This window comes from Panthera onca, chromosome A1, assembly GCF_046562875.1.
Source record: "Panthera onca isolate mPanOnc1 chromosome A1, mPanOnc1 haplotype 2, whole genome shotgun sequence".
In the NCBI taxonomy this organism is placed as follows: domain Eukaryota; kingdom Metazoa; phylum Chordata; class Mammalia; order Carnivora; family Felidae; genus Panthera; species Panthera onca.
In genome coordinates this window covers 117,746,592-117,774,516 of record NC_138339.1, presented here as the reverse complement: position 1 = coordinate 117,774,516, position 27,925 = coordinate 117,746,592, and the positions used below count along the sequence as shown (strand labels likewise).

The 27,925-nt window shown below is 38.6% G+C and overlaps 1 protein-coding gene and 1 long non-coding RNA gene across 2 annotated transcripts in view; one reads left to right on the top strand and one right to left on the bottom strand.

The window, feature by feature from the left end:
• LARS1 (leucyl-tRNA synthetase 1) overlaps positions 1-27,925 on the bottom strand; it is a 77,211-nt gene that overhangs the window by 26,410 nt on the left and 22,876 nt on the right. Inside the window, exons 8-22 of the mRNA XM_060635831.3 lie at positions 27,565-27,628; positions 26,082-26,149; positions 25,752-25,977; positions 23,234-23,321; positions 23,071-23,147; positions 20,219-20,272; positions 19,310-19,450; positions 17,661-17,738; positions 12,306-12,391; positions 12,147-12,212; positions 11,966-12,048; positions 11,213-11,351; positions 9,694-9,906; positions 6,607-6,664; positions 4,566-4,629 (exon numbers count right to left, since the gene is read on the bottom strand). Of these exons, the coding sequence (XP_060491814.1) occupies positions 4,566-4,629; positions 6,607-6,664; positions 9,694-9,906; positions 11,213-11,351; positions 11,966-12,048; positions 12,147-12,212; positions 12,306-12,391; positions 17,661-17,738; positions 19,310-19,450; positions 20,219-20,272; positions 23,071-23,147; positions 23,234-23,321; positions 25,752-25,977; positions 26,082-26,149; positions 27,565-27,628 (1,505 nt within the window). The remainder of the gene's footprint in view (positions 1-4,565; positions 4,630-6,606; positions 6,665-9,693; positions 9,907-11,212; positions 11,352-11,965; positions 12,049-12,146; positions 12,213-12,305; positions 12,392-17,660; positions 17,739-19,309; positions 19,451-20,218; positions 20,273-23,070; positions 23,148-23,233; positions 23,322-25,751; positions 25,978-26,081; positions 26,150-27,564; positions 27,629-27,925) is intronic.
• Positions 134-27,925, top strand: LOC144616919 (uncharacterized). Its single transcript, XR_013556777.2, has 3 exons — positions 134-220; positions 6,534-6,672; positions 27,821-27,925. It is a non-coding gene; the product is annotated as an uncharacterized LOC144616919 (long non-coding RNA).

Below are 27,925 nucleotides of genomic sequence, written 5' to 3'. Positions count from 1 at the left end.
TGTTACGACTTGGATCTTTTTAAATTTGTTAAGGCTTGTTTTGTGGCGTAATATGTGATCCATTCTAGAGAATGTTCCATGTGCACTTGAAAAGAATGTGTATTGTGCTGTTTTACAAAGGAATGTTCTAAATATATCTGTTAAATCCATCTGGTCCAGTGTGTCATTCAAAGCCATTGTTTCCTGGTTGATTTTCTGTTTAGACGACCTGTTCATTAATGTAAGTGGGGTGTTAAAGTCCGCTACTGTTACTGTATTATTATCGATCAGTTCCTTTATGTTTGCCATTAACTGTTTTATGTATTTGGGTGCAGATATAATGGTTATATCTTCCTGTTGGACTGTCCCCTTTATTATTGCACAGTGTCCTTCTTTACCTCTTGTTATAGTCTTTGTTTTACAGTCTATTTTGTCCAATATAAGTACTGCTACTCTGGCTTTCTTCTGACATCCATTTGCAAGAGATGTTTCTCTATCCCCTTACTTTCAATCTGCAGGTGCCTTTAAGTCTAAAATGAGTCTCTTGTAGGGGGTGCCTGGCTGGCTCAGTCAGTGGAGCGTGCAGCTCTTGATATCAGGTTTGTGATTTGGGGCCCCACCTTCAGTGTAGAGATTATTTAAAAATAGAATCTTAAAAAAAATGAGTTTCTTGTAGGCAGCATATAAATGGCTCTTGCTGTTTTTATTCATTATGTCATGCGGCATCTTTTGATTGGAGTGTGTAGTCCATTTACATTCAAGGTAATTATTGATAGATATGTATTTCTTGTCATTTTATTACTTGTTTTGTGTTGTTTCTGAAAATTTTCTCTGATCGTTTCTTGTCTTACTCTCTTTCATGGTTTGTTGGTTTCCTTTAGTGATATATTTTGATTTCTTTCTCTTCATTCTTTGTATATTTATTAGTATTCTATTTGTGGTTACCATTAGATTTATACATAACATCTTATGCATATCATGGTCTGTATTGTATTAAGTTGATGGTCATTTAAGTTTAAACCCATTCTTCACTTCCATCCCTCCCCATGTTTTAGGTATATGATGTTTTACATCCTTTTATTTTGTGAATTCCTTGACTGTTTTTTTTACAGATATATTCATTTTTTATTGCTTTTGTGTTTGCTACCCCCATACTGTCATTTTTGGTCTTTCCTTTCCACTCAGAGTCCTCTAATATTTCTTACAGGGCTGGTTTACTAGTCATGAACTCCTTTAGTTTTTGTCTGGAAAGCTCTTTATCTATTCTTCCATTCTGAATGATAGCCTTGATGGACAGAGTATTCTTGGTTGCAGGTTTTTCCCATTTAGCACTTTGAATATATCATGTCACTCCTTTCTAGCTTGGAAAGTTTCTGCTAAAAAATCTGTTGATCAACTTATGGGGTTTCCTTTGTATGTAACCATCTTCTTTTGTCTTGCTGTTTTTTAATGTTTATTTATTTATTTTTGAGAGAGAGAGAGAGAGAGAGAGAGAGAGAGAACATGAGCAGGGGAAAGGCAGAGAAAGCAGAAAGAGAATCCCAAGCAGGCTCTGCATATCAGCACAAAGCCCAATGCAGGGCTCAAACCCACAAACCATGAGATCAGGACACGAGTCAAAATCAAGAGTGGGACGCTTAACCAAATGACCCACCCAGGCACCCCTTGTCTTGATACTTTTAATATTTTTTCCTTATCACTATATTTTGCCATTTTAACTACAATATGTCTTGGAATGGGTCTGCTTTTGTTAATTTTGTTGGAGATTCTCTGTGTTTCCTAGATCTGGCTATCTGTTTCCTTCTCCAGATTAGGTAAGTTTTCAGCTATTATGTCTTCAAATACATTCTCTGCCTGCTTTTCTCTCTTCTTCTTCTGGGACTCTATAATACGATTGTTACTATGTTTGATGGAGTCACTGAGTTCCTTAAGTCTACTCTCACTTTGCAGAATTCTTTTTTCTCTCTTTTGTTCAGTTTGATTACTTTCTATTACTCTGTCATCTAGTAATTAATTCATTCCTCTGCTTCTTCCAGCCTGCTGTTCATTTCGAGTGTGTTTCGCACTTTGTCTACTGAGCCCATTATCTCTGCTGTTATTCCTTATCTCTGTGTTGATGGTCCCAATGATGTTCTCTACTCTTTTCTCAAATCCAGTGAGTATCCTTATGATCGGTGCTTTAAATTCTTAATCAGGCATGTTATTTATATCTGTTTTGCTTAGATCTCCAGCCATGGCCTTGTCTTATTCTTTCATTTGGGACAAATTATGTCTTCTCATTTTGTCCAAATCTCTGTGTCTGTTTCTGTGCATTAGGAAAGTCAGCTAATGTCTCCTGTTCTTGAAGGTAAAGGCTTTATGAAGAAAAGCCTATAGTGTCCTACTGTGTAGTATCCCCATTTCCCCAGGACCTGCTGCTCCCAGGAATATCTCCAATGTATGCTGCGTGTGCTCTGCTGTTTTTCCTGGCTGCTTTATCTTTCAGGCCAGTCATCTACAGATGCTCTCTTTGCCTGTTGTGGGCAGTGTTTGGTCCCTGAATGTGGTGCACTTAAACTAGGTGTGCTCTGGTCTGCTTGTGAAATGAAACCTGGTGCTGCCAGCACTAAGGCCTCATAAAATTCTCAGTTCGAGAGACATGGTGTGGGCAGGGGTTTGAGCCAGTCTTCTGGGGAAGGGGGCCTGCTGCACTGGGACTGAGGCAAGCATAACCAGGAGGTGTGGTTCCACCAAAATGCAGAGTGGTGGGGCTTGATGTAAGCAAGTTAGGTGGCAAATATCAGCACTGCACTAGTTCCTACTGGCGGCCCTGTGTTTATGCTGAAGGATAAGGAAGGGAATGGCACCTGCCAATTCCTTTGTTCCTGGAGGGGTCCCTCTGTGAATGCTGCCACTCCGGAACATGCTATGAGATGAGCAACTAACTTCTCCACTGTGTGTCCCGGGTGCTCTTCAGATCACTGTTTCCCTGCCATATGTCTGCATGATGTTTGCTTGCCTTCTCTCCAAACACAGCCCCAATGTCCTCCAGGCTATTCCAGAGCCAAGCACAGTGACCTTTAAAACTCCAAACTTTAATTAAGCCCCACTGGATACAAGTACTCAAAAATTGAGGCTCTCTCGCTTTCCAAGCCCTTTGCTATAGGGATTTGTTTTCCCCATGTGCTCCCCTGTGTGCTAGTTTGTGTCTTGTTCTTTTCCATGACTGCAGCTCCCTCTCCCCAACAGCGGTCATGATCTGTTTCTTTCCCAAACCATGTCTCCACACTTCCTACCTTCTTCAATATGGCCCCTTCTCTATCTTTAGTTGTAGAGTGTGTTCTGCCAGTCTTCATAGAGATTTCTGGGCTATTTAAGATGATCTGATAGTTATTTAGCTGTATTCATGGGACAAGGCAAGTGAGAATCCTCCTACTCTGCTGCCACCTTCTGTCTTCAGTACCTGTGTGCCCTTCAAATGTCCCCATCCTTATTGAAACATTCCCTTATTTTCTGGAACAATGTGTTCCATGCTCATCTTGTTATTTTCCCTACTCCAGCCTGCAAATCGGTCACTTCTCCTAGGCACCCCAGTTCCACTTATCAGAAAACTGTAGTTAGAAACCAAGATCTGAATGCCAGGTGTGCATCTGCCACTGGGGTGTCACTGCTCATAAGCCCTCTTGGCACACACAGCTAGGGAAATGTGTGCACATGCACTAACCCACTGCACACACCAAAGTTAATTTTTGCATTAATCTATCTATATATAAAATTAAAACCATTAGATATTGCCAATTCCAATCCAACACCACAGGGTGCCTTCTAGCATTCCCCCTTTATTATTTCCATCTTCTTTGACAGTGAGCTCTCATCTACAATAGATATATTTGTTCAATCCCAGCACTCACTGCTAACCTATACCTCACGCATGAAATAGTCTTACCAATTACAGTACTGATGTGCAGTTCTTTTTGGTTTACAGTGTCCAGTCAAAGCAATGTTTCTCCAAGTTAGTTAGGTTAGTTCTTTCCATTCCCATCAGTATGGCCTCAAACTGTGCTAGCCATGATGAGAAGAAACAAGTGCCATGATGACCAAAGTAATGAATGGTTCCTTCAGGTTACACAGTGCATGTCTTCCCTTGACAAAGTAATGATCAAATGGAACAGTACTGAGGCCAAGGAGAAAAGACTGTTCTAAAAAATGAATGCTCCCAGGTTTAAGTGACCCATATTTATATCAAGTACGAAGCAAATACTTTGGAAAAGCTTCACAGTCAACATCTCTACAAACCGATTCTTTCATCTTTCAAGTAGTAAGAAATTAGAAGCAAGCCGGGTAGCAATTACAGTGAGTTTCTTTTTTAAAAAAGACTCTAATAGTCTTAGTTCAAATCTGTTCCTAAAAAGATCATGTCAGCAATTCTTACATTTTAAATATTACATTGCTTGTACACAAAGAAAACACGAGTATTTTAAACTACTGTAAAAGCAAAAAAGAAAAAAAAAAAAAGGGCAGTAAAACTGAAACAATTTTAACTTGTTTTCTATAATCTGAAGAGAATCAGACCCTATATAACAGCAATAATAAAAAAGCATACTCACCATCTGCTGAAAATTTGTCGATAGCTTGGGTCAAAGTGAGGAAGTTGCCTGTGGATTTTGACATCTGAAATAAAAGTCAATGACTAGGCATTATTAAGCATATAAGTAAAATAAACCAAATCAGCCAAATCAAAATACATGGGTTAGCCACAATCAGATAAACACAGACAAAAAATATTACAAAGAGGGAATGGAAAAGATACCTTGCACTAATTTTCCAGACATAGAAACTAAAGTCCGGTTACTAAGTGACTTCATTTCAGCTGGTTATAAAGAAGAGCTTTACAGCAATGAGACTCCTTCAGAAATGAAAGGACTAGTGTATGAGGTCAGAGTTAGGCTTTTAGGGAACTTCCTGTCAACGGCGTCACAATAATTGTTTGTTCAAGCTGTGCTCTACCTGAGGGCACCACATCAAAGGAGGCACTGTGCACAGCCTATCAATCTTTACTATTTAAGAATGTTATATCTTTATCATAACTTTCTGATACCAAACAGAGGTGATTATCCAGTTTTATGCTACATGGCAATAAAGTATCTAGTTCTAAGAAATTCAGTACAGTGTAGAGTACAACAATGTTGAGACCAAAGAGAATGTCATGATATACCACAATTTACATTCATATACATATATACACATATATACATACATATAAATATATGACATACATAGTGTCACTTTGACTTACAAAGTAAAAATGAATTTAAGAATTAAAAGTCCTTGTTGATCTAACAAACTCTATAAATAGCCCAGGCTTTTTTTTTTTTTTTTTTTAGTAGGCTCCACATCCAATATAAGGATTGAATTCATAACCCTGAGATTAAGGGTCACATGCTTTACCAACTAAGCCAGCCAGGCGCATCCAATAGCCCATGTTTCTAATCAAAGAGCTGTTTTTCGGCCTAATATAGAGATTATTTTAAATGAACTTTTTTATTCCCTTTCAATATTAGAACCCTGGTTAAATGATGTTTCATTTTGCAATTCAGACCATCTATTATTTGTTTAAATGTATGTCTATTCTCATTATGACATATTTATAGCAAAGAATACTGTTTTACCATTAATATTCCAACAGGAGCAGCAAAATTCACTAACTGTAACAAATCCAACTTGCTACAATTGTCATTATTAAGAAATAACATAGTAACTTAATTTCAGGTTTGGTTGAGGAGGGGTACCCCTTTCTAATGTGCACAAAAGCATCACAAGAGCAAACAAGGGCTTGGTTATGAGGTTTGCATAACCTCCTGTTGAAGATATTGATTAATGAGACATAAAGTCTTACGTAGCCTATTAAAAATCATATATACTAAGAGTTTTAACAATACTGGAAGCAGTACTAGTATAAACAGAAATATTACATTGCCTGGGAAGAAACATTACATGACTGTTAAGAATCCTAGCAATTCCAAAATTCTGTTATTATAATTCAGTGGCTGGTCATAGTATAAAACAAATCCCACCAAATGATCTTCTCAACTTAATGAGAAAGATATTCTAGGGTCACAATGCTAGGATCTTTATGTTTCTTATCTATCTCTCTCTCCTCTAGTCATAATTTGTGTTACCTTCTGTCATTCTAACCACAAATGTTAAAATAAGTAAGTTTTGGGGCACCTGAGTGGCTCAGTCGGTTGAGTACCCAACTCTTGATTTTGGCTCAGGTCATGATCCCAGTTGGGTCATGGGATGCAGCCCCGCATCAGGTACCATGCTGAGCGTGGAGCCTGCTTAAGGGTTTAAGATTCTCTCTCTCTCTCCCTCCCTCTGCCTCTCTTCCCTGCTCACGTTCTCTCTCCTTCTCTCTAACATATCATAATGTAACATAACAAAACATAACAAATTTTCCCACTCCCTCCCCTCAGTTAATACTATTCACTCTACTCCCTAATTTATGTTGGAAGTCCTATATATTTTAAATGGAAGACTAACTCTCTGATTTTTATACTCTTTATTTCTTTAAGAAATACAACTTCCTGTATCTGAAAAGTTTTCTGCAGAATTTTAAACTTTCGAGAGGCCAAAAGCCTTACTTACTTTCTCAGAGTTGAGGAGGAGATGTCCATTTGCTCTCACAGCTGCAGGCCATTTGTCACTTTACAGGTAAATGTTCAAAGACAGAAAATACAACATAAACATTCTAGTTTAAGCTTAAAAAGTTGAGGTAAATGCTAAAAGATCTGTAAAAATTTGCAAAGACAAATGTACAAGGATATTTATTGAGTGCTGTTCATAACGAAAAAAATAAAAACAAGTAAAGTGTGCGTTAAGTGAAGGACTGGTTACATAAACTATGATGCAGGCATACACTGAAATACTATGTAGTAACTATTTTAAAAATACAGGGGCGCCTGGGTGACTCAGTCGGTTAGACGTCTGACTTCAGCCCAGGTCACGATCTCGCGGTCCGTGAGTTCGAGCCCCGCGTCGGGCTCTGGGCTGATGGCTCAGAGCCTGGAGCCTGCTTCTGATTCTATGTCTCCCTCTCTCTCTGCCCCTGCCCCCTTCATGCTCTGTCTCTCTCTGTCTCAAAAATGAATAAACGTTAAAAAATAAAAAATTAAAAAAAAAAAATACAGGCAGGGCTAGAAGTGTGGCTATAAAAAGATCTCAGAGGGACGCCTGGGTGGCTCAGTCGGTTAAGCGTCCAACTTCAGCTCAGGTCACGATCTCGTGGTCCGTGAGTTCGAGCCCCGCGTCGGGCTCTGGGCTGATGGCTCAGAATCGGAGTCTGCTTCCGATTCTGTGTCTCCCTCTCTCTCTGCCTCTCCCCCGTTCATGCTCTGTCTCTCTCTCTATCTCAAAAATAAGTAAACGTTAAATAAATAAATAAATAAATAAATAAGAAGATCTTAGAAATATACTACTAGGAGGGAAAAAAACTGTACCATGGCATCTTGGTATAAATTAAAAAATAAGTAAGGAGAGACATCTGATACTGGTTTACCTATAAATATTTTATCCAGAAGAAATCACAAGAAAGCAGCAGCCAGGATGGCCTATGGGAAGTAGAGTGATGAGGGGACAAGGGTAAAAGTTCGCTTTTTACTTTTAGGAACCGCTGGGTTTTGTTTTTCAATGTTCATATTAGTTTTGACAGAATGGAGCAGGGGAGGGGCAGAGAGAGAGAGGGGGACAGCAGATCCAAAGCGGGCTCTGTGTTGACAGCAGAGAGCCCAATGTGGGTCTTAAATTCACGAACCCTGAGACATGACCTGAGCCAAAGTCAGATGCTTAACCAAATGAGCCACCCAGGCGCCTCGCTTGGATGTTTGAACTATGTACGTATCATTCACTCATTCTAACACTGAGATGATACGGGGATAGTGGTTGAGAGCAAGAGTTCTGGAGCCAAAATGCTAGGGTTTGCATCCTCGTTCTGCCATTGCTGAGTAACTCTGGGTGAATTATTTGAGCTCTCTATACCTCGGTCTTGTTCCTTGCCTGGAAAACGAGGATATTGCAGACCTTCCTCAAAAAGTTGTAGTGAAGGGGCGCCTGGGTGGCTCAGTTAAGCGTCCGACTTCGACTCAGGTCACGATCTCATGGTCCATGAGTTCGAGCCCCGCGTCAGGCTCTGGGCTGATGGCTCAGAGCCTGGAGCCTGCTTCGGATTCTGTGTCTCCCTCTCTCTCTCTGCCCCTCCCCCATTCATGCTCTGTCTCTCTCTGTCTCAAAAATAAATAAACGTTAAAAAAATTAAAAAAAGGGGCGCCTGGGTGGCGCAGTCGGTTAAGCCTCCGACTTCAGCCAGGTCACGATCTCGCGGTCCGTGAGTTCGAGCCCCGCGTCGGGCTCTGGGCTGATGGCTCGGAGCCTGGAGCCTGTTTCCGATTCTGTGTCTCCCTCTCTCTCTGCCCCTCCCCCTTTCATGCTCTGTCTCTCTCTGTCCCAAAAATAAATTTAAAAAAACGTTGAAAAAAAAAAAAAAAATTAAAAAAAAAAAAAAAAAAAAAATTAAAAAAAAAAAAGTTGTAGTGAAAATTAAGTGAGTTACTAGAATTGATTAGAAGAGTGCCTGGTGTTACCTATGTTATTACTTATAAGCACCTGATATTACTTACCTGTAATCTTTAAAACCTAATACATGTCAAAAACTTGATGCAAAGGGATTAAGACTCCGCTATATTACCAACAAATACTCCTGAGATACCTAATTTCTCCAAAACTACATTTTAAACAAAATAATTGGATAACAAGAGCCACATCAGATTTATTTTATTCTTCTACTTCCAATTTCCCTTTTATTCTTGAGAAAAGAAAACGCAATCTCATCCTAAATACATGAAATCACATGAGATAGTTTTGGTTATAGGAAATAAAATCTGAACAGAGGGAGGGGTTGTTTCTTCAGCCATTGAGACTGGAAGGAGAGGCAGAGAGACATGTCTGGGTCAAGAGAAAGATGATAGAAGGATTATTTTTGAGCACAGGATATTAAAAATGCCTCTTAGGGGCACCTGGGTGGCTAAGCCAGTTAAACATCCGACTTTTGATTTTGGCTCAAGTTAGGATCTCACCTTTTGTGAGATCGAGCCCTGCACTGGGCTCTGCACTGACAGCACAGAGCCTGCTTGAGCTTCTCTCTCTCTCTCTCCCTCTCTCTCTCTCCCTCTCTCTCATTTGCTCTCTCTGCCCTCCCCTACTCACATACGCACGCTTGTTGTCTCTCTCAAAACAAACAAATAAACTTTTTAAAAAATGCCTCTTAGATTCAGACTCTAGTCAGAATACCGCTACCAAACAATACTATAACCTTAGGGATCTCAGCTCTAAAGGGATGTTTCCTTCCAATTCTAAAGTTCTAAGCTCTGTCTTAAATCACCTCTATTCCTCCACCTATGAGGTCAAATGAGTCACAAAACAGGTCAAGTGAAGTACTCAAAGGCTGTCCGGGTACCTGAAATGTGACGTGTTTCGTGAGCCTAAGGGATGCACTTTGTGAGCCTAAAGTAAGTAGGAGGATTTCCGAATGTACTAGATAGGAGAAGGTGTGCTTTATGCTTCAGTATGCATTTAATAGAAGAAAAAAAGTAACTGGCAAATCTATACCTTGCACGATAACTTCTTAAATACTTGAAGCCACAAGGCATAAGTTTAGTCTGCATCCTTTTTAGCACTCACCTTTGTTCTGGCCACATAGCCACATGATTATAAAGGTAATATGAAAGATGATTTGGAACAAGATCCTTGCCAGAGACTCGGAGATCCACAGGATACCAGAACTCAAATTCCTGCTTTAATTGATCTAACTTTTCCTTTGGGATCTGAGTCTTAGGAAATGGAGCCTCCTTGAAGAAAACATAATCCCAAACCTCCTTGGTCATCTGTTGTGGTCTGTAATTAAAATAAAAACAAACAAACAAACAAAAAAACCACCATCAAAAATATATATTTTTCCATGAAAGAATCAGTATTTTCATCTAACCATGAAGTAGATATTTCTGTCTTAATGTAGTTACCATAACAAATGACAATAGATTCCCCTAAGAATAAAGAACAGTAACAATAATAGAGGGACGATTACTTTTTCTCAGTTCAACAGCAAAAAGCAACAACATCATTAGCAAAATTCTGCTAAATGAATTCTTATGAAAACTAAATATTAAAAAAAAAAAAAAAAAAAGGAACTTTTGTGGCTCCTGGGTGGATCAGTCAGTTGAGCATCCGACTCTTGGTTTCAGCTCAGGTCATGATCTCACAGTTCGTGAGATGGTGCCCCAGGTCAGGCTCCATGATGACAGCACAGAGTCTGCTTGGGATTCTCTGTCTCCCTCTCTACCTTTTACCCGCTTGCAGTGTCTCTGTCTCTCTCAAAATAAATAAACTTAAAAAACAAAAAAATAACTCAGTCAGTTAAGCATGTGACTTCAGCTCAGGTCATAATCTCACGGTTCATGAGTTCAAGCCCCACATTAGGCCCTGTGCTGACAATGCAGAGCCTGCTTAGAATATTTTCTCTCTTCCTCTCTCTCTCTCTCTCTCTCTCTCTCTGCCCCTGTCCCATTCACATACTCTCTGTCTCAAAATTAAATAAATAAATAAATAAATAAATATTAAAAAATAAAGGGATGCCTGGGTGACTCAGTCAGTTAAGCGTCCGACTTTGGCTCAGGTCATTATCTCATGGTTTGTGGGTTCGAGCCCTGCATTGGGCTCTGTGCTGACAGCTCAGACCCTGCAGCCTGCTTCAGATTCTGTGTCTCCCTCTCTGCCCCTCCCAGTCTCAAGTTCTGTCTCTCTCTCTCTCTCTCTCTCAAAAATAAACATTATAGGGGCGCCTGGGTGGCTCAACTCAGTGAAGTTGAGCGTCCGACTTCAGCTCAGGTCACGATCTCACGGTTCGTGAGTTCGAGCCCCTCGTCGGGCTCTGGGCTGATGGCTCAGAGCCTGGAGCCTGCTTCCGATTCTGTGTCTCCCTCTCTCTCTGCCCCTCCCCCGTTCATGCTCTGTCTCTCTCTGTCTCAAAAATAAATAAATATTAAAAAAAAATAATAATTAAAAAAAAATAAACATTATAAAAAGTTTTAAAAAATAAATAAAATAATAAAATAATTTTAAAAAAGGAACTTTCAATGTGTAAATCAAAAGATCACACCTCCTGCTAATAAACTACATTTCTTTGCCGCATCCATTCACCAACCTGATGCCCAGCGGAGACTCTGCCTGTCCTCGCAAGTTACCCCCCTGCAGCAGGTGTGCCACTGTGTAAAATGCCATGTAAATAGTGGAATCAGACAGCGATTCAATCAGCCACTGCTCATCCCATGGCAGACGAGTACCTGCAAGATAAAAAGAAGAAAATTAACTCATGAGGAACTTAAAAGAGATACTTCATCTGGAGAATCCATATCTTCAAGGTCTATAGCATTTACAAAGCTACTTATTTAAGAAGGTCTTAAATTTGCTTAAATAATTAACAAAATGAACTAGTAAATATAAAGCCAAATGGGGACACTGGGGTGGCTCAGTCAGTTGAGTGTCCGACTCTTGATCTCGGCTCCGGTCGTGATCTCACAGGTCGTGAGATAGAACCTCGCATCCGGCTCCACGCTGACCGTGCAGAGCCTGCTTGGGATTCTCTCCCTCCCTCCCTCTCTGCCCGCCTCCTCCCTGCTTGAAAATAAATAAATAAACATTTTTTAAAAAGGCAAAATGGTTGAAGCACTACAAAGTTTCTATTAAAAAAAAATCCATAAAGCTATGTGGGTTTGAGAGGTCATACTCTACCAGCAGGTAGATACACGGTAGGGCACCACACCCCAGTTTCCCTCACCCTCAAACCAAAACCTCTCAATTCAGAAAAATACTAGGAGAGACAGAGAAAAAGTAAAAGGGTTAATGTGCCAGGTAACTGGCCAAGTCATTCAAACAGAAGAATCTGAAACATGCTTACCTAAACCGTAAGTTCTCGAGCAAGCATGCTCTTGTAGCCAACCTAGGGTAGCTTCAAAATTCCTCCTGGTCTCCTCACAGAATCTGGAGAGAGTAAAAGGTACAGTGTCTCTCTTCATCCTCACTGTCTTCCATGTTTCTGATCTCCTTTCCCTTCCCTCATCACTTTTTTCCCTTCTTACGTTTCCAGGTTCTTCAAGCACTGGGATGTCTGTTGTTTCCAGTTCTCTTCTCCATAATCCAAGTACCTGGTAGCGGACAAATTGATTTAAAAAAAACATAAAATTCAAAAGGATAAGTAAAATGACTGAAGGAAATGTCTTGCTGTACAAGAGACTAACCACTGGTCACACAAGGCCACGACACATTCATCTGAAGACCTGGACATAACTTGTTTTTCTGGTTCCATGTAAATAAAGGCATCTCCCTACATGAAAGCAAATAAAAATATATCAGATATTATGTCAAGTCAATCTCTATTCCTCAGGGACAATAAAAAAACAACTTTAAAAAAAAATGTTACACCACCAATAACAAAAACCCCACATCTTCAGTATGTCTTCCCAGTATAAGTTATCTGCCATTCTCTTTTTTTTTTTAATTTTTTTTAATCTTTATTTATTTTTGAGAAAGAGACAGAGTGCAAGCAGGGGAGGAACAGAGGGAGACGGAGACACAGAATCCAAAGCAGGCTCCAGGCTCCAAGCTGTCAGCACAGAGACTGACGCGGGGCTCAAACTCACAAGCCATGAGATCACGACCCGTGAGATCATGACCTGAGCTGAAGTCAGCCACTTAACCAACTGAGCCACCCAGGCGGCCCTGCCATTCTTTCTATACATCATTTGCTTTTGAAAAGGTGTGTATCTCTGTCAAATGGATCATCTTTCCTAGGTATAGATTATTCCTTTTCAGTGGAACATGAATGATGTTCAATACTTTCTAATTCTATGGTTTGAAGGTTAGATTGCCTATGGAAGCCCTTTACCCTTATTATTTTTGTTTTAAGTTTATTTACTTATTTTGAGAGAGAGAGAGAGAAAGAGAGAGAGCAAGGAGGGGATGGGCAGAGAGAAAGGGAGAGAGAGAATACCAAGCAGGCTCCGAACTATAAGCATGGAGCCCGACTCGGGACTTGAACTCTTAAACCAAGAGATCATGACCTGCACTGAAATCAAGAGTCTAATGCTTAACTAACCGAGCCACCCAGGCATCCCTATCCTTGTTATAGTAAGAATATAAAGAGGGGGAGATGTGAGCGTTGTCAGCACAGACCCTGCTTGGGATTCTCTCTCTCTCCTCTCTCTGCCTCTCTCCCCACTCATGCTCGATCTCTCTCTCTAAAAAATAAAAAAAAAGAATATAAAGAAAATATGAAGTTAAACGCATAGAACCACTGCTTTTAAAAAACTAGATGCACAAAAACTAAACATGAAAAACATTGTTGCTAAAGATTTATAGTGTCATGAAAAACGTCCACTAGAAAACTAACCGTGAATGTAACTGTTTACCAAATATAAATACCTCTTAATGTATTATGGTCCCACACTTGTCAGGCTATTTTTTAAGATAAAATTCAACATAATTATTCATAAAATGATTCATTGTTCTTTGTTTTTAATGCAATTCTTCATACTGAACTTAAATAGCTAGGACTTTGGTATAAAGAAGGGAAATTAAAAACAGACATCGAACTCTGCTGAAAAGAGGACTAACTGAAGTTTCTAAAGAAGAGGTCAGAACCCCAGATACCCTAATCCCATCCTATGCAGACAGGCAAATGCCCCTCCCTATGCCAGGAGAACAATGAAGGTTTATGCTCTGGAGAGGATACAAAAGTCACTCAACCAAAGACAGAGTTAAGGATATGGGTATCACAGTGGGAAGAGACAGATTCAGTGGAGAGTCAGCACAGTGGGTTTTGGTATTCCCCCTAGCAATTTTTTCAGCTCCCAGTTAGCTTAGACTTCTCAAGCTAGAAAGTGGAAGAATCTTCTAGGAGGAAGCTAATAAATCCAAGAAGCTCTAACTAACTGACATCAGGGCTAATATAAAGGCTTCCCCAAGACGCAAAAAGCTCTTCTAGATCTCCCCCAATGAAGCCCTACTCACATCCAAAAAGGTTCCAATCATCTTTCTGTACCTACTCTTAAATATCAACAATCTTCCTCAGAGAAATAAAAGATTAGGATTTCACATTCATGAAACAACAGCATCCTATAAAAAAGGCCCTGTGTTGATGGAAAAAAGACAGTCTCTTTAACAAATGGTGCTGGGAGAACTGGACAGCAACATGCAGAAGATTGATACTAGACCACTTTCTCACACCATTCACAAAAATAAACTCAAAATGGATAAAGGACCTAAATGTGAGACAGGAAACCATCAAAACCCTAGAGGAGAAAGCAGGAAAAGACCTCTCTGACCTCAGATGTAGCAATGTCTTACTTGACACATCCCCAATGGCAAGGGAATTAAAAGCAAAAATGAACTACTGGGACCTTATGAAGATGAAAAACTTCTGCACAGCAAAGGAAACAACCAACAAAACTAAAAGGCAACCAACGGAATGGGAAAAGATATTTGCAAATGACATATCGGACAAAGGGCTAGTATCCAAAATCTATAAAGAGCTCACCAAACTCCACACCCGAAAAACAAATAACCCAGTGAAGAAATGGGCAGAAAACATGAACAGACACTTCTCTAAAGAAGACATCCGGATGGCCAACAGGCACATGAAAAGATGCTCAACGTCGCTCCTCATCAGGGAAATACAAATCAAAACCACACTCAGATATCACCTCACGCCAGTCAGAGTGGCCAAAATGAACAAATCAGGAGACTATAGATGCTGGAGAGGATGTGGAGAAACGGGAACCCTCTTGCACTGTTGGTGGGAATGCAAATTGGTGCAGCCGCTCTGGAAAACAGTGTGGAGGTTCCTCAAAAAATTAAAAACAGACCTACCCTATGACCCAGCAATAGCACTACTAGGTATTTACCCAAGGGATACAGCAGTACTGATGCATAGGGGCACTTGTACCCCAATGTTTATAGCAGCACTCTCAACAATAGCCAAATTATGGAAAGAGCCTAAATGTCCATCAACTGATGAATGGATAAAGAAATTGTGGTTTATATATACAATGGAGTACTACATGGCAATGAGAAAGAATGAAATATGGCCCTTTGTAGCAACGTGGATGGAACTGGAGAGTGTGATGCTAAGTGAAATAAGCCATACAGAGAAAGACAGATACCATATGGTTTCACTCATATGTGGATCCTGAGAAACTTAACAGAAACCCATGGAGGAGGGGAAGGGGGAAAAAAAAAAAAGAGGTTAGAGTGGGAGAGAGCCAAAGCATAGGAGACTCTTAAAAACTAAGAACAAACTGAGGGTTGATAGGGGGTGGGAAGGAGGGGAGGGTGGGTGATGAGTATTGAGGAGGGCACCTTTTGGGATGAGCACTGGGTGTTGTATGGAAACCAATTTGACAATAAACTTCATATATTGAAAAAAAAAAAAAAAAAGGTCCTGCGTTGGTAACGATGAAGCTGGATAATAAGTATACAGGAATTCAACACACTACTCTTCACTTTTTTAATTTGAAATTTTCCATACCAAAAATAATTTTTTTACACATACACACAAATAGCAGATATAAAAAATGCACAATAAACAAACAAAATCTCAGGAAGAAAAAGTTGAGGGACTCTCCCAGAAAGAAAAAGACTTCCAGAGTCTAAGAGAACCCATAATTGAATAAGAATTCAGGAAGCAACAAATAAGGAAAGGAAGAGATGAAACAACCAAAGAAAAAGTCAAGAAATTTTCCCAAAATTAAAGCATCTAAGTCTTCAGGCTGAAGGAGCCCACTAAGCACTCAGAAAAATGAATGAAAATTGACCTACACCACAGTAAATCACGAAATTTCGTAACATCAGGAAGAAAGACAAGATTCTATACAAAGAGAAGGAGAGGGGGAAAAACAGGGCATTTATAAAAAAAATGAGTTATTACCAAAATGGTTTCAGACTTCACAACAGCATTCTGAACCAGAGCACCATGGGTAATGTCCATGAAATTCTAAGGCAAAACTACTTTCAAACTAGAATTCTGTCCCCAGGCAACCAAGTACGAAGATAGACAAGATATTTCACACATGGAAGCTTACAAAAATTTACCTTCCAGGTACCGTTTTTTAGGAAAGCTACTAGAGTAAGAGCTTAACCCAAATGAGAGAGGTAATAATTAAGCAGCGGCCATGGGATCAAGGAAACAAGAGATCCAACTCAAGAGAAGCAAAGAAAATTCTTAGTAATGGAAGAAGATCCCAGATATTTGTGCACTAGGACAGTAAGTAACCAGTCCAGACTAAAACAGGCCAGAAGGCGGGGGAAGAGCTTTCTCCAAGAAGGAACCAACAGCATGACGTGTTAAAGTAGTGAAAGAAGAAATAAAGAGTTGGGACAGAGTTTGGGAATACAGCATTGTATTTAAAGTAAGGAATTTAAAAAAGGAATTAAAAAACAAGAAGGACAATTATTAACACCAGGGAAAAACAAAAGCTGGGGAAGAAAAGTTCTCATTGTACATCAGTGATGTCTCAAAAATGTATACAATGGGGGCACCTGGTGGCTCACTTGGCTTTGGTTCAGGTCGTGATCTCATGGTTTGTGAGCTTGAGCCCCATATCGGACTCTGTACTGACGGTGCAAAGCCTGCCTGGGATTCTCTCTGTCTGCCCCTCTCCCACTTGCGCTCGCTCTCTCTCTCTCTCTCTCTCTCAAAAATAAATTAAAAGACTTAAAAAAAGAGATTAGCAAATTGAACATGGAAATCCCACATTAACATATGAAAAGAAATATTTTTTTTAATGTACACAATTACTGCTCTCATATAAGTTATAATGTACCTATACTAAAAAGATGGGAGGTAGAGAAGGGCACACAAATGTGGTGAGGTCAGAAAGACACAAGGTAGAAAAAAGAGTTAAATCTTGATTTTCCAAGGTAGAAAGTCAATGGCTAATGTCTAAAACTGAAAATCAAAATTTAAAAATTACTCTATGAGCATTTACATTAGAGATCTGAGAGATGGAGGTTAATATTAAAAGAAATAACCAAAATAGCTGAAAGTAATCCTGTCCAAGGAAGAGAAACTGAAGAGAATGTGGGAAGGATGAAGAGGAAACTGCTGGTTTTTTATTTTAGTAAGCTTTACACACCACAGTCTCTCTGTATTAAAGCCATATATAACTGTCAGAAATCAAAATTTAGTTTAGGGGCACTCTTGATCTCAGATCAGGTCTTGATCTCAAGGCTGTGACTTTAAACCCCGCTTTGGGCTCTGGGCTGCACATGAAGCCTACTTTAAAAAAAAAAAAAAAAAAAAAAAAGGATGCTTGGGTAGCTCATTCCGTTAGGTGTCTGACTTCGGCTCACGTCATGATCTCACGGTTTGTGGGTCTGAGTCCCGCATCGGGCTCTGTGCTGAACGCTTGCTCAGAGCCTGGATCCTGCTTCAGACTCTCTGTCTCCTTCTCTCTCTGCCCCTCCTCAGCTCATGTTCTGTCTCACTCTGTCTCTCAAAAATAAATAAATGGAAAGAAAGAAAGAAAAAGAAAGAAAGAAATTTTAAAAAAGGGTTTTCTCCTAAAACAGCCTTCAGAGGATGGCCTATCACATACAGTGTCAATCATCTTTTTCTGAATAGTCTTCTTTACATCTTGGACCTTCTGTCCTTTAAATCCATCCACCAACATTACCTAAAAGGATGAGAAGTGGGGGGACAAAACACAGACAAAACAATTAAAATTTGCCTCGCGTTCCCTCCAAATTTTTCCCTAACTAAATTTACTTCCATCCACAACTAAGATATTTTTAGTGTGAAATCTATCACATTTGTAATCTTAAGTTTTTATTTTGCCAGAGCTTGGGTGATTAATATATACAACACACTTGGTTTTTCTTTTGCCATGACTAGAATGGCTATCACGAACAAGATGAGGAAGGATCCCTCATGACCCTCCCACTTCTCAGATTTCCATGGGGAGAGAATTTCAATAGGCTCACTCAGTTCATTCCTGAAGGAAGGCTTTGGGAAAATGAACGGAGCTCACACAGCTCAGCCCCAGTTAGACTTCTGTTTCCAATTCTGCCTGTTGCCAGCAAGCATTTTTCTTAGTGTGGCCATGTGATAAACCTGGCCCTTATAGGAAGGCTGGTTTTTCAACTCTGCCTTTAACGTAGTGAGGAAATTTAATCCTAGGGCTAGGTATTAGCTTGCCCATTGTTGTCACAGATCCACACAGTCCCCTTCCAGCTCATATTTTGACCTCCAGCTATGTGACTCCTGTTTCTCTCTGAAATAGTTTCTATCTTAAATGGAAAAGAAAGATGTTTTCTGACCTTCCAATCCTCTAACATGCTCAAGTGCTTTATATCAATTTAATTGACCACTATAAAATTATACTTATAGATCACGTTAGTAAAGTGGTTAAGAGCACAAACCCTGGAGCCAAGCTCCCCAGGTAGACCAGTTCTGCCACTGGCTACCTATCTGCTGATCTTGGGTAAATTACTTAATGTCTCAGTGCCTCAATTTCCTCATCTGTAAAACAGGAATGATAGTGCCTACTTCACGAGGTTATTTTGAGATTTAAATAAGTTAACATTTAAGTGCTATCTGTATAAATGGTAGCTTTTGTTACCACCCAAAATGTGTAAGTCACTTAAAAAAAAGACACATAACCAATTGTTGGTTATCCAGAACGATGAAAGTGAAGGTAAAAATAAAGAATTCCATTTATAGCCTTAAAAATCTTCATTTTAACCTCAAGTCACTAGCAACTTGGCTTGATTTTTACTTTCTCTAGCCTAACCCTCTTTCCAAGGAAATGTGTAAGCCACATTAACACATGCATAATTAAGGAGAAAAGAGAGGTTCCAAACATGTCTGTTGCACTCCCCTGGCATTTAGTGGACATTAGCAACTAAATGAGAAAAACTGCTTATTTAAAATATGAACTGCTCAATTAAAAGAGCAAAAGGGACCAGGTATTGTCCATGCAATAAACCTATGAAATTGACTCCAATTAACATGAACTAACTTTAAATAATCTTCTCAAGAAACTCATTTCTTAGACATTCCTAAAAGACACAAATATATAATTTCTATAAGTGCCATTGAACAAAAAATAAATAAATTTGGAAACAGAAGAACACAATCTCATATTATCTCTCAAATCAGTATGTAGGTGAAACTATATTGAATCTTTCTATTTTCTTCTAAATCATTGAAAAATATATAGAGCAAAACTAAAAAATTATAACTTACACCATCATAAAACCCTTTTAGATATAACTTCTCCTTAGCTTCTGCAAGTTTTTCTCGGTCATTCTGGCTTTGAACTTTCAACTCATCACAAATGGTTACAGCGGAAAGATTTCCAAAACCTGGGATTTCAATGATTGGCACCTGTAAAGAACAGCAATTTCAGGACCTTATTCACACTGAATGATCATAAAAACGCCCTATGGTGCATAATTCATTTTCCTCTACTGTCCAATGAAGTCATTTCAGATTGTATACATCATTACAAGAGCACCACACATTAGGTAATCACTGTGACTAACATCCAGATGTGAATTTGTCTTCTTACTCTCCTCCACAGGAACTACCCAAATTCTCTGCACCAACCCCTAAATTGTCCCTCCCTCACTATATAACACACCTTCTCCAGCTCACAACCCTGTACTGGCATATAATTCTAAAACTAGCAAAACAATATAAAAAACTAAATCTAAGGATGGTCTTACTTCTGGCTTATAAAAAGTCTTCTAGATTCTTCATGAAAGTTATTTGCTAGTAACTAAATTTTTTTTTTCTTCACCAGGCACTAATATGAAAACATAAACATTCATGGCTAACATGGCAAAATTTTGTCTTTAGAAGCTTGGAAATTGGCCCTACTAGCAAAATAAGCTACTATAAAACTGGTGATGCTAAAAACATTGTTTGTTTCAGAACTGCAGGTGCCAGGTGCTAAGAAAATACTTACTCTTGGTCTTTCTCTCACTCTTAAGTGCCACAACAGATAGCAAATTAAAGTAAATAAACTCTAAGCAAACTCCCTCTTATTTTTATATCCACTAATTATTTAATTTTGTTACAAGGAAAATGCTAGCTCTTTTTTTCAATGACAAAGAGATGGGTATGAATATTCTGAGTCCTCAGTGTACTCACCGGCTCAAATGGCAAGACCATGTCATCTCTAATTCCATACTTTGCTCGTAAGGCCTACAAAAAAATTTTACAAATTAACACTAATGATCAACACTTTATTGGCATAATCATTGAGAGAACAAACTCCAAAACTTTTTAAAAAATATTTGTTCTCCTAAATAAACAAATAGAATTTAAAATATAAACTATTTGTTCTCCCTTTCGTATGGAAATTTTTTAATTTTACCAAATATCTCAAGAAGAGATCTATGTCACTAAAAAACTCAACAGTTTAAATTACAGTGAATTGCTTAAATGATGAAATAGTAAGCCAAATGGGGCGCTTGGGTGGCTCAGTCAGTTAAGCGTCCAACTTCGGCTCAGGTCATGATCTCATGGTCTGTGAGCTCAAGCCCCGCGTAGGGCTCTGTGCTGCCTGACAGAACAGACTGACAATCTGTGCTTCAGATTCTGTGTGTCCCTCTCTCTCTGCCCTTCCCCCACTCATGCTATGTCTCTCTCTCAGAAAAAAATAAAATAAAAACATTTTAAAAAATTAAAAAGAAATAGCAAGCCAATAGCAAAAATTCACACACACACACACACACACCACTGAAAATGAGGTTCATATTCTAGGTTGCAATGAAAATGTGAATATGAATATTACAACTTTTTCTAAAGTTTTATGGAATCCAGCAAAACATTAAAAAAGAAAAATCACATGATCCTATTAAGAGATGCAAGAAAAGCATTTGAAAAAAATCCAACACCCATTCCTGATAAGGAATCCTAGTAAACTGGAATAGATGCAGACCTTCTAAAACTTGATAGACTATCTACAAAAAACCCATAGCTAATATCACACTTAAGGATGAGAAATTCAAAGTATTCCCACTAAGATCAGGTATGAAGCCAGGATGTTCCTCTCATCACTTCCTTTCAATATCGTTCTGAATGCCCTTGCTAATGCAATAAGGGAAGAAAATAAAATAAAAGGTATACAGATTGGGAAGGAAGGCATAAAACTGTCTTTGTTCATAGATGGAATGATCATCTGCGTAGGAAAATCCAAAAGAATGAAGGGAAAAAAACTCCTGGAACTAACAGGCAATTGTAGCAAAGTTGCAGGATACAAGGTTAATATACCAAAGTTCATTGCATTCCAGGGGTACCTCAGATGACTGAGTCAATTAAAACCAACTCTCGATTTGAGCTCAGTTCATGGTCTCGAAGTCTGTGAGCCTGAGCCCCACATCAAGCTCTGCACTGACAGCACAGAGCCTGCTTAGGATTCTCTCTCGGTCCCTTGCTCTCTCTGCCCCTCCCCCACTCGCATTCTCTCTCTCTCTCTCTCTCTCTCTCTCTCTCCCTCCCCCTCGCTCAAAATAAGTAAATAAACTTAAAAAAAAAAAAAAGTTAATTGCACTCCAATATACTAAAAATGAACAAGTGGAATTCAAAACTAAAAACACAGTACCACTGATATTAGCGTCCCCTCCAAAATCAAATACTTAGGTACAAAAGTAGCAAAACATACATAAGATCTACGTGAGAAAAACTACAAACTCTATGAAGAGAATCAAAGAACTAAATAAATGGAGAGATACTTCATGTTCATGGACTGAAAGATTCAGTATTGCCAAGATGTCAATTCTTACCAATTCCAATTTAACCTACAGATTCAGCACAATCTCAATGAAAATCCCAACAAGTTATTTTATGAATATCAACAAATTGATCGCAAAGCTTTATACAGAAGCAAGAGATCCAGAATAGTGAACTCAGTACTAAAAAAAAAAAAAAAAAAATCGGAGGACAGACACTATCTGACTTCAAGAGTTACTATAAAGTTACAGTAATCAAGACAGTGTAGTGCTGGAAAGAAGAGACAAATAGTTCAGTGCACCAAAATAGTGAGCGCATAAAGAGAGTCAACTGATCTCTGACAAAGGAGCAAAGGCAATACAATAACTCAAAGATTTCAACAAATGTTACTGGAATAACTAGACACCCAGGTGCAAAAAAAAAAAAAAAAAATGAATCTAGACATAGTGCTTACACTGTCATAAAAATTAACTCAAAATGTATCACAGACCTAGATGTAAAACATAAAATTATAAAATTCCTAGAAGCTAACGTAGGTGAAAACTTAAATGACCATGGGTATGGTGGTGCCTTTTTAGATACAACATCAAAGACCTAATCCGTGAAAGAAATAACAATCAAACTTCATTAAAGTTAAAAGCTGCTCTGCAAAAGACAGTACCAAGAATTAAGAGACATTGGGCACCGAGGTGGCTCAGTCAGTTAAGCATCCGACTCTTGATTTCAGCTCAGGTCATGATCTCATGGTTTGTGAGATCGAGCCCACATGGGGCTCTGCACTGACAGCATGGTCACAGGGGAGAGAGATGAACAAAAAGAGCACACAGGACTTTTAGGGCAGCGAAAATACTCTATATGATATAATAATGATGAATCTATGTCATTATACAGTTGTCCAAACCCAAATATACACCACCAAGAGTGAACCCTAAGGTAAACTATGGACTTTGGGGAATTATAATGCATCAACGTAGGTTGATCCGTGGTAAGAAATGCACCACTCTGGTGGGGAATGTTGATAATGGCAGAGGCTGTGCATGTGTGGGAACAAGGGGAATCTCTCTACCTTCTTCTCCAATTTATTGTAAACCTAAACTCTAGAAGTCTTAAAAATTCTGTGAAATATTATGTTTCAAATATATACACATATAGAAACAAGGTAGAGATAACAGTTCCAAGATATGATAGCTTTTTCATTTCATAGTTGGTTCAATGGTACATAATGAGATGATAAAGAATTAATAACAACATGAAACTCAGATACTCACTTGCTTTTTCTTCAAATCTCTGAGGGCAGCAAAATCATCAGGGGAGTCAGAAGGAACACTTGTGACAACACCAGTGCCTTATACAAGAAAGTATGGAATTAATTAATACAACCAGAATGCAATCACCAAAGTATTTCTAGAAAGAAAGAAAGAAACTCTTTACCTTTATCCTCCTTAATGGTGAGCATTGGAAGAACATAGATCACCTTATAAGATGTTAAAGGTGCAAAAAGCGACACACCAAGCATCTCCTGTGAAACAAAAAGATCAGCATAAAAGGTGAAAAAACTTATTTTACTCACTCAAATTTAAAAGTGTTAATATTTTTAAGCCCTGAGAAGCTAACATTCAAAAATACATGAAGTAAAACAAACTCATTCTTTTATACACACTAGACTAAAAATAGTTGTAAATAATTATAATTCCCAAACGTGATGTCATAAGGTGGTCAGGAAATTAATACACTAATACATTGCTGGTGGCATTGTACTCCTTGAGGGAAATGATGTAAGAATCATAGCGAGACACAAAAACATTCACACAACTTAGATCCAGCCAGTCCTAGGAATTTACCTCAAAAGAAAAAAACATTTTTTCTTTGAGAAGTCTACCCAATGCTGTGTTAACTACAACAGCAAAACCTGGAAACAGCTAAAATTTAAATGATAGAAAAAGCATTTAACAAAATATGAGATATAAACAAAATAAAATACTGTATATCCATTTAAAACAATGATTAGCAGGGCACCTGAGTGGCTAAGTTGGTTGAGCATCCGACTCTTGACTTCGGCTCAGGTCATGATCTCATAGTGAGTTCAAGCCCCACATAGGGCTCTGGGCTGAAAGCACAGAGCCTACTTGGGATTCTGTCTCCCTCTCTCTCTCTGCCCCTCGCCAACTTGCTCTCTAGCTCTCTCTCCAAATAAAAATAAATAAATAAACTTAAAAAAAAACAAAAACAATGATTAGGAAGACAAATTGTATGAAAAACACACATCTAGTTTCTCTTAAAATCCAAAGATTCAACAATACTGAACCCATACTCTCAAAACTAAGCTAAAGACTGCACCTCTCAATTCCACACAGTTCCCACCGGCCCGCTTTATTCAAAGAGAAACTGCTTTTATGGAACTTACAGTCACGTGGGTGAAGGCTAAATATCGTAACAGTCTTAAGGGCTAAAAGCTGTTTTTTAATTTATACCACCCATTTTCCTCACTCCAAAATCTGTTCAAATTTACAGGGAAAGAAATTGCACTAGTAACAGGAAAAATCTCTGTTATTAACACTATTCCTAAAAACTTCTCAGACACAACTCCAACAGCTGATGAGAAGTGACAGCACTGCTTGTAACAGAAAACGACAGGAATCTATTCAAATGTGCATTATAGAAAATGGTTAAATACGCTGTGGTACAGCCACACAATGGACTACTTATGTGGCTGCAAAACATAAGACATAAGGAAGCTATGCACCCACAAGGCAAATACCAAGACATAGCTAAGGAAAAGAAAAAAGAAGAAAGCAAGATGCAGAAAAATGTGATAAAGTATACTGCCATTTGTGTTTTTTGTTTTTTGGGTTTTGGGTTTTTTTGTAGTAATCTCTACCCCCCAGTGAAGAATTCAAACTCAGGACCCTGACATTAAGAGTCACACACTCTTCTGACTAAGCCAGCCAGACGCCCCAAATTATATTGCCATCTGTATATTAAAAAGAGGAAGAGGGGCACCTGGGTAGCTCAGACAACTAAGCGTCTGACTTTGGCTCAGGTCATGATCTCACGGTTCGCGTTGGGCTCCATGCTGACAGCTCAGAGCCCGAAGCCTGCTTCGGATTCTGTATGTCCCTCTCTCTCTACCCCTCCCCTGCTCACACTCTGTTTTGCCTCAAAAATAAATATTTTTTTAAAAAATCTAAAATAAACATTAAAAAAATTTGAAAATGTGATTTATCAAGATTCCTAAGATTAGCATTTATGAAAGGGTTTAATAAAATATACTCTGAAATTTTGGTAAGTAAATAAAGTGTAAGAATAAAAGCTATATAATCGTCCAGATTTAGTTACCATCAACCAAGATTCTTCAGAAAAACAAACAGCTGCAATTCTATACCAGAAACACAGGTAATCATATTCCACTGCAACCATTAAATCTCTTGGGGAGAACTGTCTATTTTTCAAGCAGATACTTACTGAACTGAAACATAAGAGTCAAAAATGCTATAGTGATATAGTCATACAAGGAATACTCCACAGCAATAAAAAAAGAACAAATCTACTACACACAACATGCATGAATTTCACAGACTTAATGTTGAGCAAAAGAAGCCAGACACAAAAGAGTACAGATTATATAATTCAATCACGTAAAGTTCAAGAACAGCAACTAATCTTTGATGACTAAAAGCAGAGTGGTGGTTACCTTTGTGGAAGAGGGGTGGGTACTGACTGCAAGATGGACGTGGGAGCACCTTCTGGACTACTGGAATTGGTCTGTATCTTGATTAGGGTGGAGTGTACACATGTAATAAAACTGCACCAAAATATTGAACTTACGATTTACACATTGCATGTATTCCTCAATTAAAATGATTTTTCCAATGCTCTTTTCTCAAGTGTCATGGATAAAATGTTCCTCTAAATTTAAGCACTAAAATTAAAAATCTGCTACCCAACTCACCTCTCCCATTAATTCCTTAACAACAGGCACCACTCCATTGTGTTTGGTAAAGCCCTGGTATGACATATTCCTGGCGGCTCTCTGGGTGCAGATGAATATATCACCATTCGCCGTCTCAAACCCAATGTACTTCATATCAGGGCGAACCCAACAGTTGGTCTGTCCAAACATGGTCTCAGGTCTGAGAGTAGCAGCTACCAAGAAGATATTTTTCCCTTTCAGGCCACTAAGAAGAAAAAAATATATGTTTACACAAAGAAGTGTTGTGGATTCTATTGCATTTATCTGTTACTTCAAAAAGATAATGCAATAACTCTGCAGCGAACCTACCTTAATTTGGATGGGTACGGCTCAAGCACTTTCAACTTGATTAAAGTATATTCCTGAGGTCCAACACCCTAAACAAATAAACAAAACCAAACCTTAAGAAGAAAAAAGACTTGAATTAAACCCACACATAGAAGTGAGAGATCAGATTCAAATTTCTTAGATGGATTCTTGCATTGTTAGAATAATTCTTTCTTACAAGGAGGAGTCAGCCAGTAGGGAGCTGACTATATTCCCATAAAGTCTAAGGTGTAAGAAGTGACTTGAAAGACCACCTTCCCACTCCACACCAAATCAGAACTGGTAAAGGAGGCCCAGACTCTACTAAGTAAGGACAATTTGCTAAGAATTCACTTGAGAGTGAAGAATGAGGGGGGAAAAAGTGACTTAGAGTAATCACCCAAAACGGTGTTTACCAAAATGGGAGTCAGAATATGTAATCAAACAATCCCCCAGAGCAGCCATCATAGAAATATACTGGACCAGGGGCCAGAGCACAAGCATTCAAAACCTAGCTTGGGCTGTTACTAATATCTTGATCCAAGGGAGACAAAGTCTGAGACTTCATTCCTTCAACTGTAATATAACCGTACTGTGACTCACACAGGACTTACCCCAAAGAACACAGAAGACAAATGAAGAGTAAAATGCTTTGAAAAACTATGGCATACTACTGGAATTTAGGATAGTGCTGGTGTTGACCATATTAAAAGTTAATACAGTCAGTAAGCTGGGTCTTCTGAATTCAAAATTTTGATCAACTCTCATTTCTGTTAGATAAGTTACACCATAATTGAAAGCAAACTTCGAAAAGTAGTCGCTAGACTACAAATGCATTCAAAGATGGTAACAAAGGAAGATGAACTCATAGGGAATCCTAAGTTCAGATGCTGGCATTGTTGTTGATTTACTGTGCCACAGGTTTAGGCAAATGATCCTGGCTTCACTCAAGTATTATAAAGAATAATGTTACTAAGGAATGTAGAATGAACTGATGTCATGCATGGCTAGAAGTACTTTAGAAATAAGCAAGCACATGATCAAAGCAAGTATAAATGGAATCTGTGTACATCAGTTAGCCACATATCTCATTACCTTGCCCCATCTCTCTTTTTAGAGCAGTGTATTCTCCAGGGAGCGCTCCTCAAACATTAGCCTACATGTGAGTCATATTGAAAGCTTATTAAAGACAGATTCCTGGGCTCCACCCTCAGAACTTCTTATTCAGCAATTTGGGGATGAGGCCCAAGAATGTGCTTTTCTCTCACAAGCAGATGAGATGCAGCTGGTCCTAGGACCACCTTTGGAGTAACAAGGTCTTAGACAAGACACAGAATCTTACAGTAACATTCTGTTTCCCTCTTCACAGCCACCAGAATACACCTCAGCACTGAAATAAAATTATTTAGGTTCCTGATCTATTCCGTAAACTCTATGGCCATAGTGAGAATTATTATAATAGCTACTCTATGTCACAAATAATTACCTCTCCAGTTTGCCTATCATGATCCATACAAGGCTGTCCATCTTTTGGAGAATAAATGGTATACCTAAAAAATAAATAGTAAGTGACAAATATTATTATAGTATACAAGTTTTATCCTAATGTATTTGCCTTTATTGCTAATATCTTACAATATTTCTTCTAAAACTTTTAACTGAACAAATGTCTACATCAATTATTTATGCTTTTATGAGTAGTGGCCAGCCTATTTAATGAAAGCTTTCTGCCTTCATTAAAGGTAATACCCCTGAAAACTATGCACCGGTCTTGGCTTTGTGGTATGAAACAGATTCGAAGTGTCTCTTTTTGTGCCGGTAGGTATGAAACAGATTCTAAAATACAA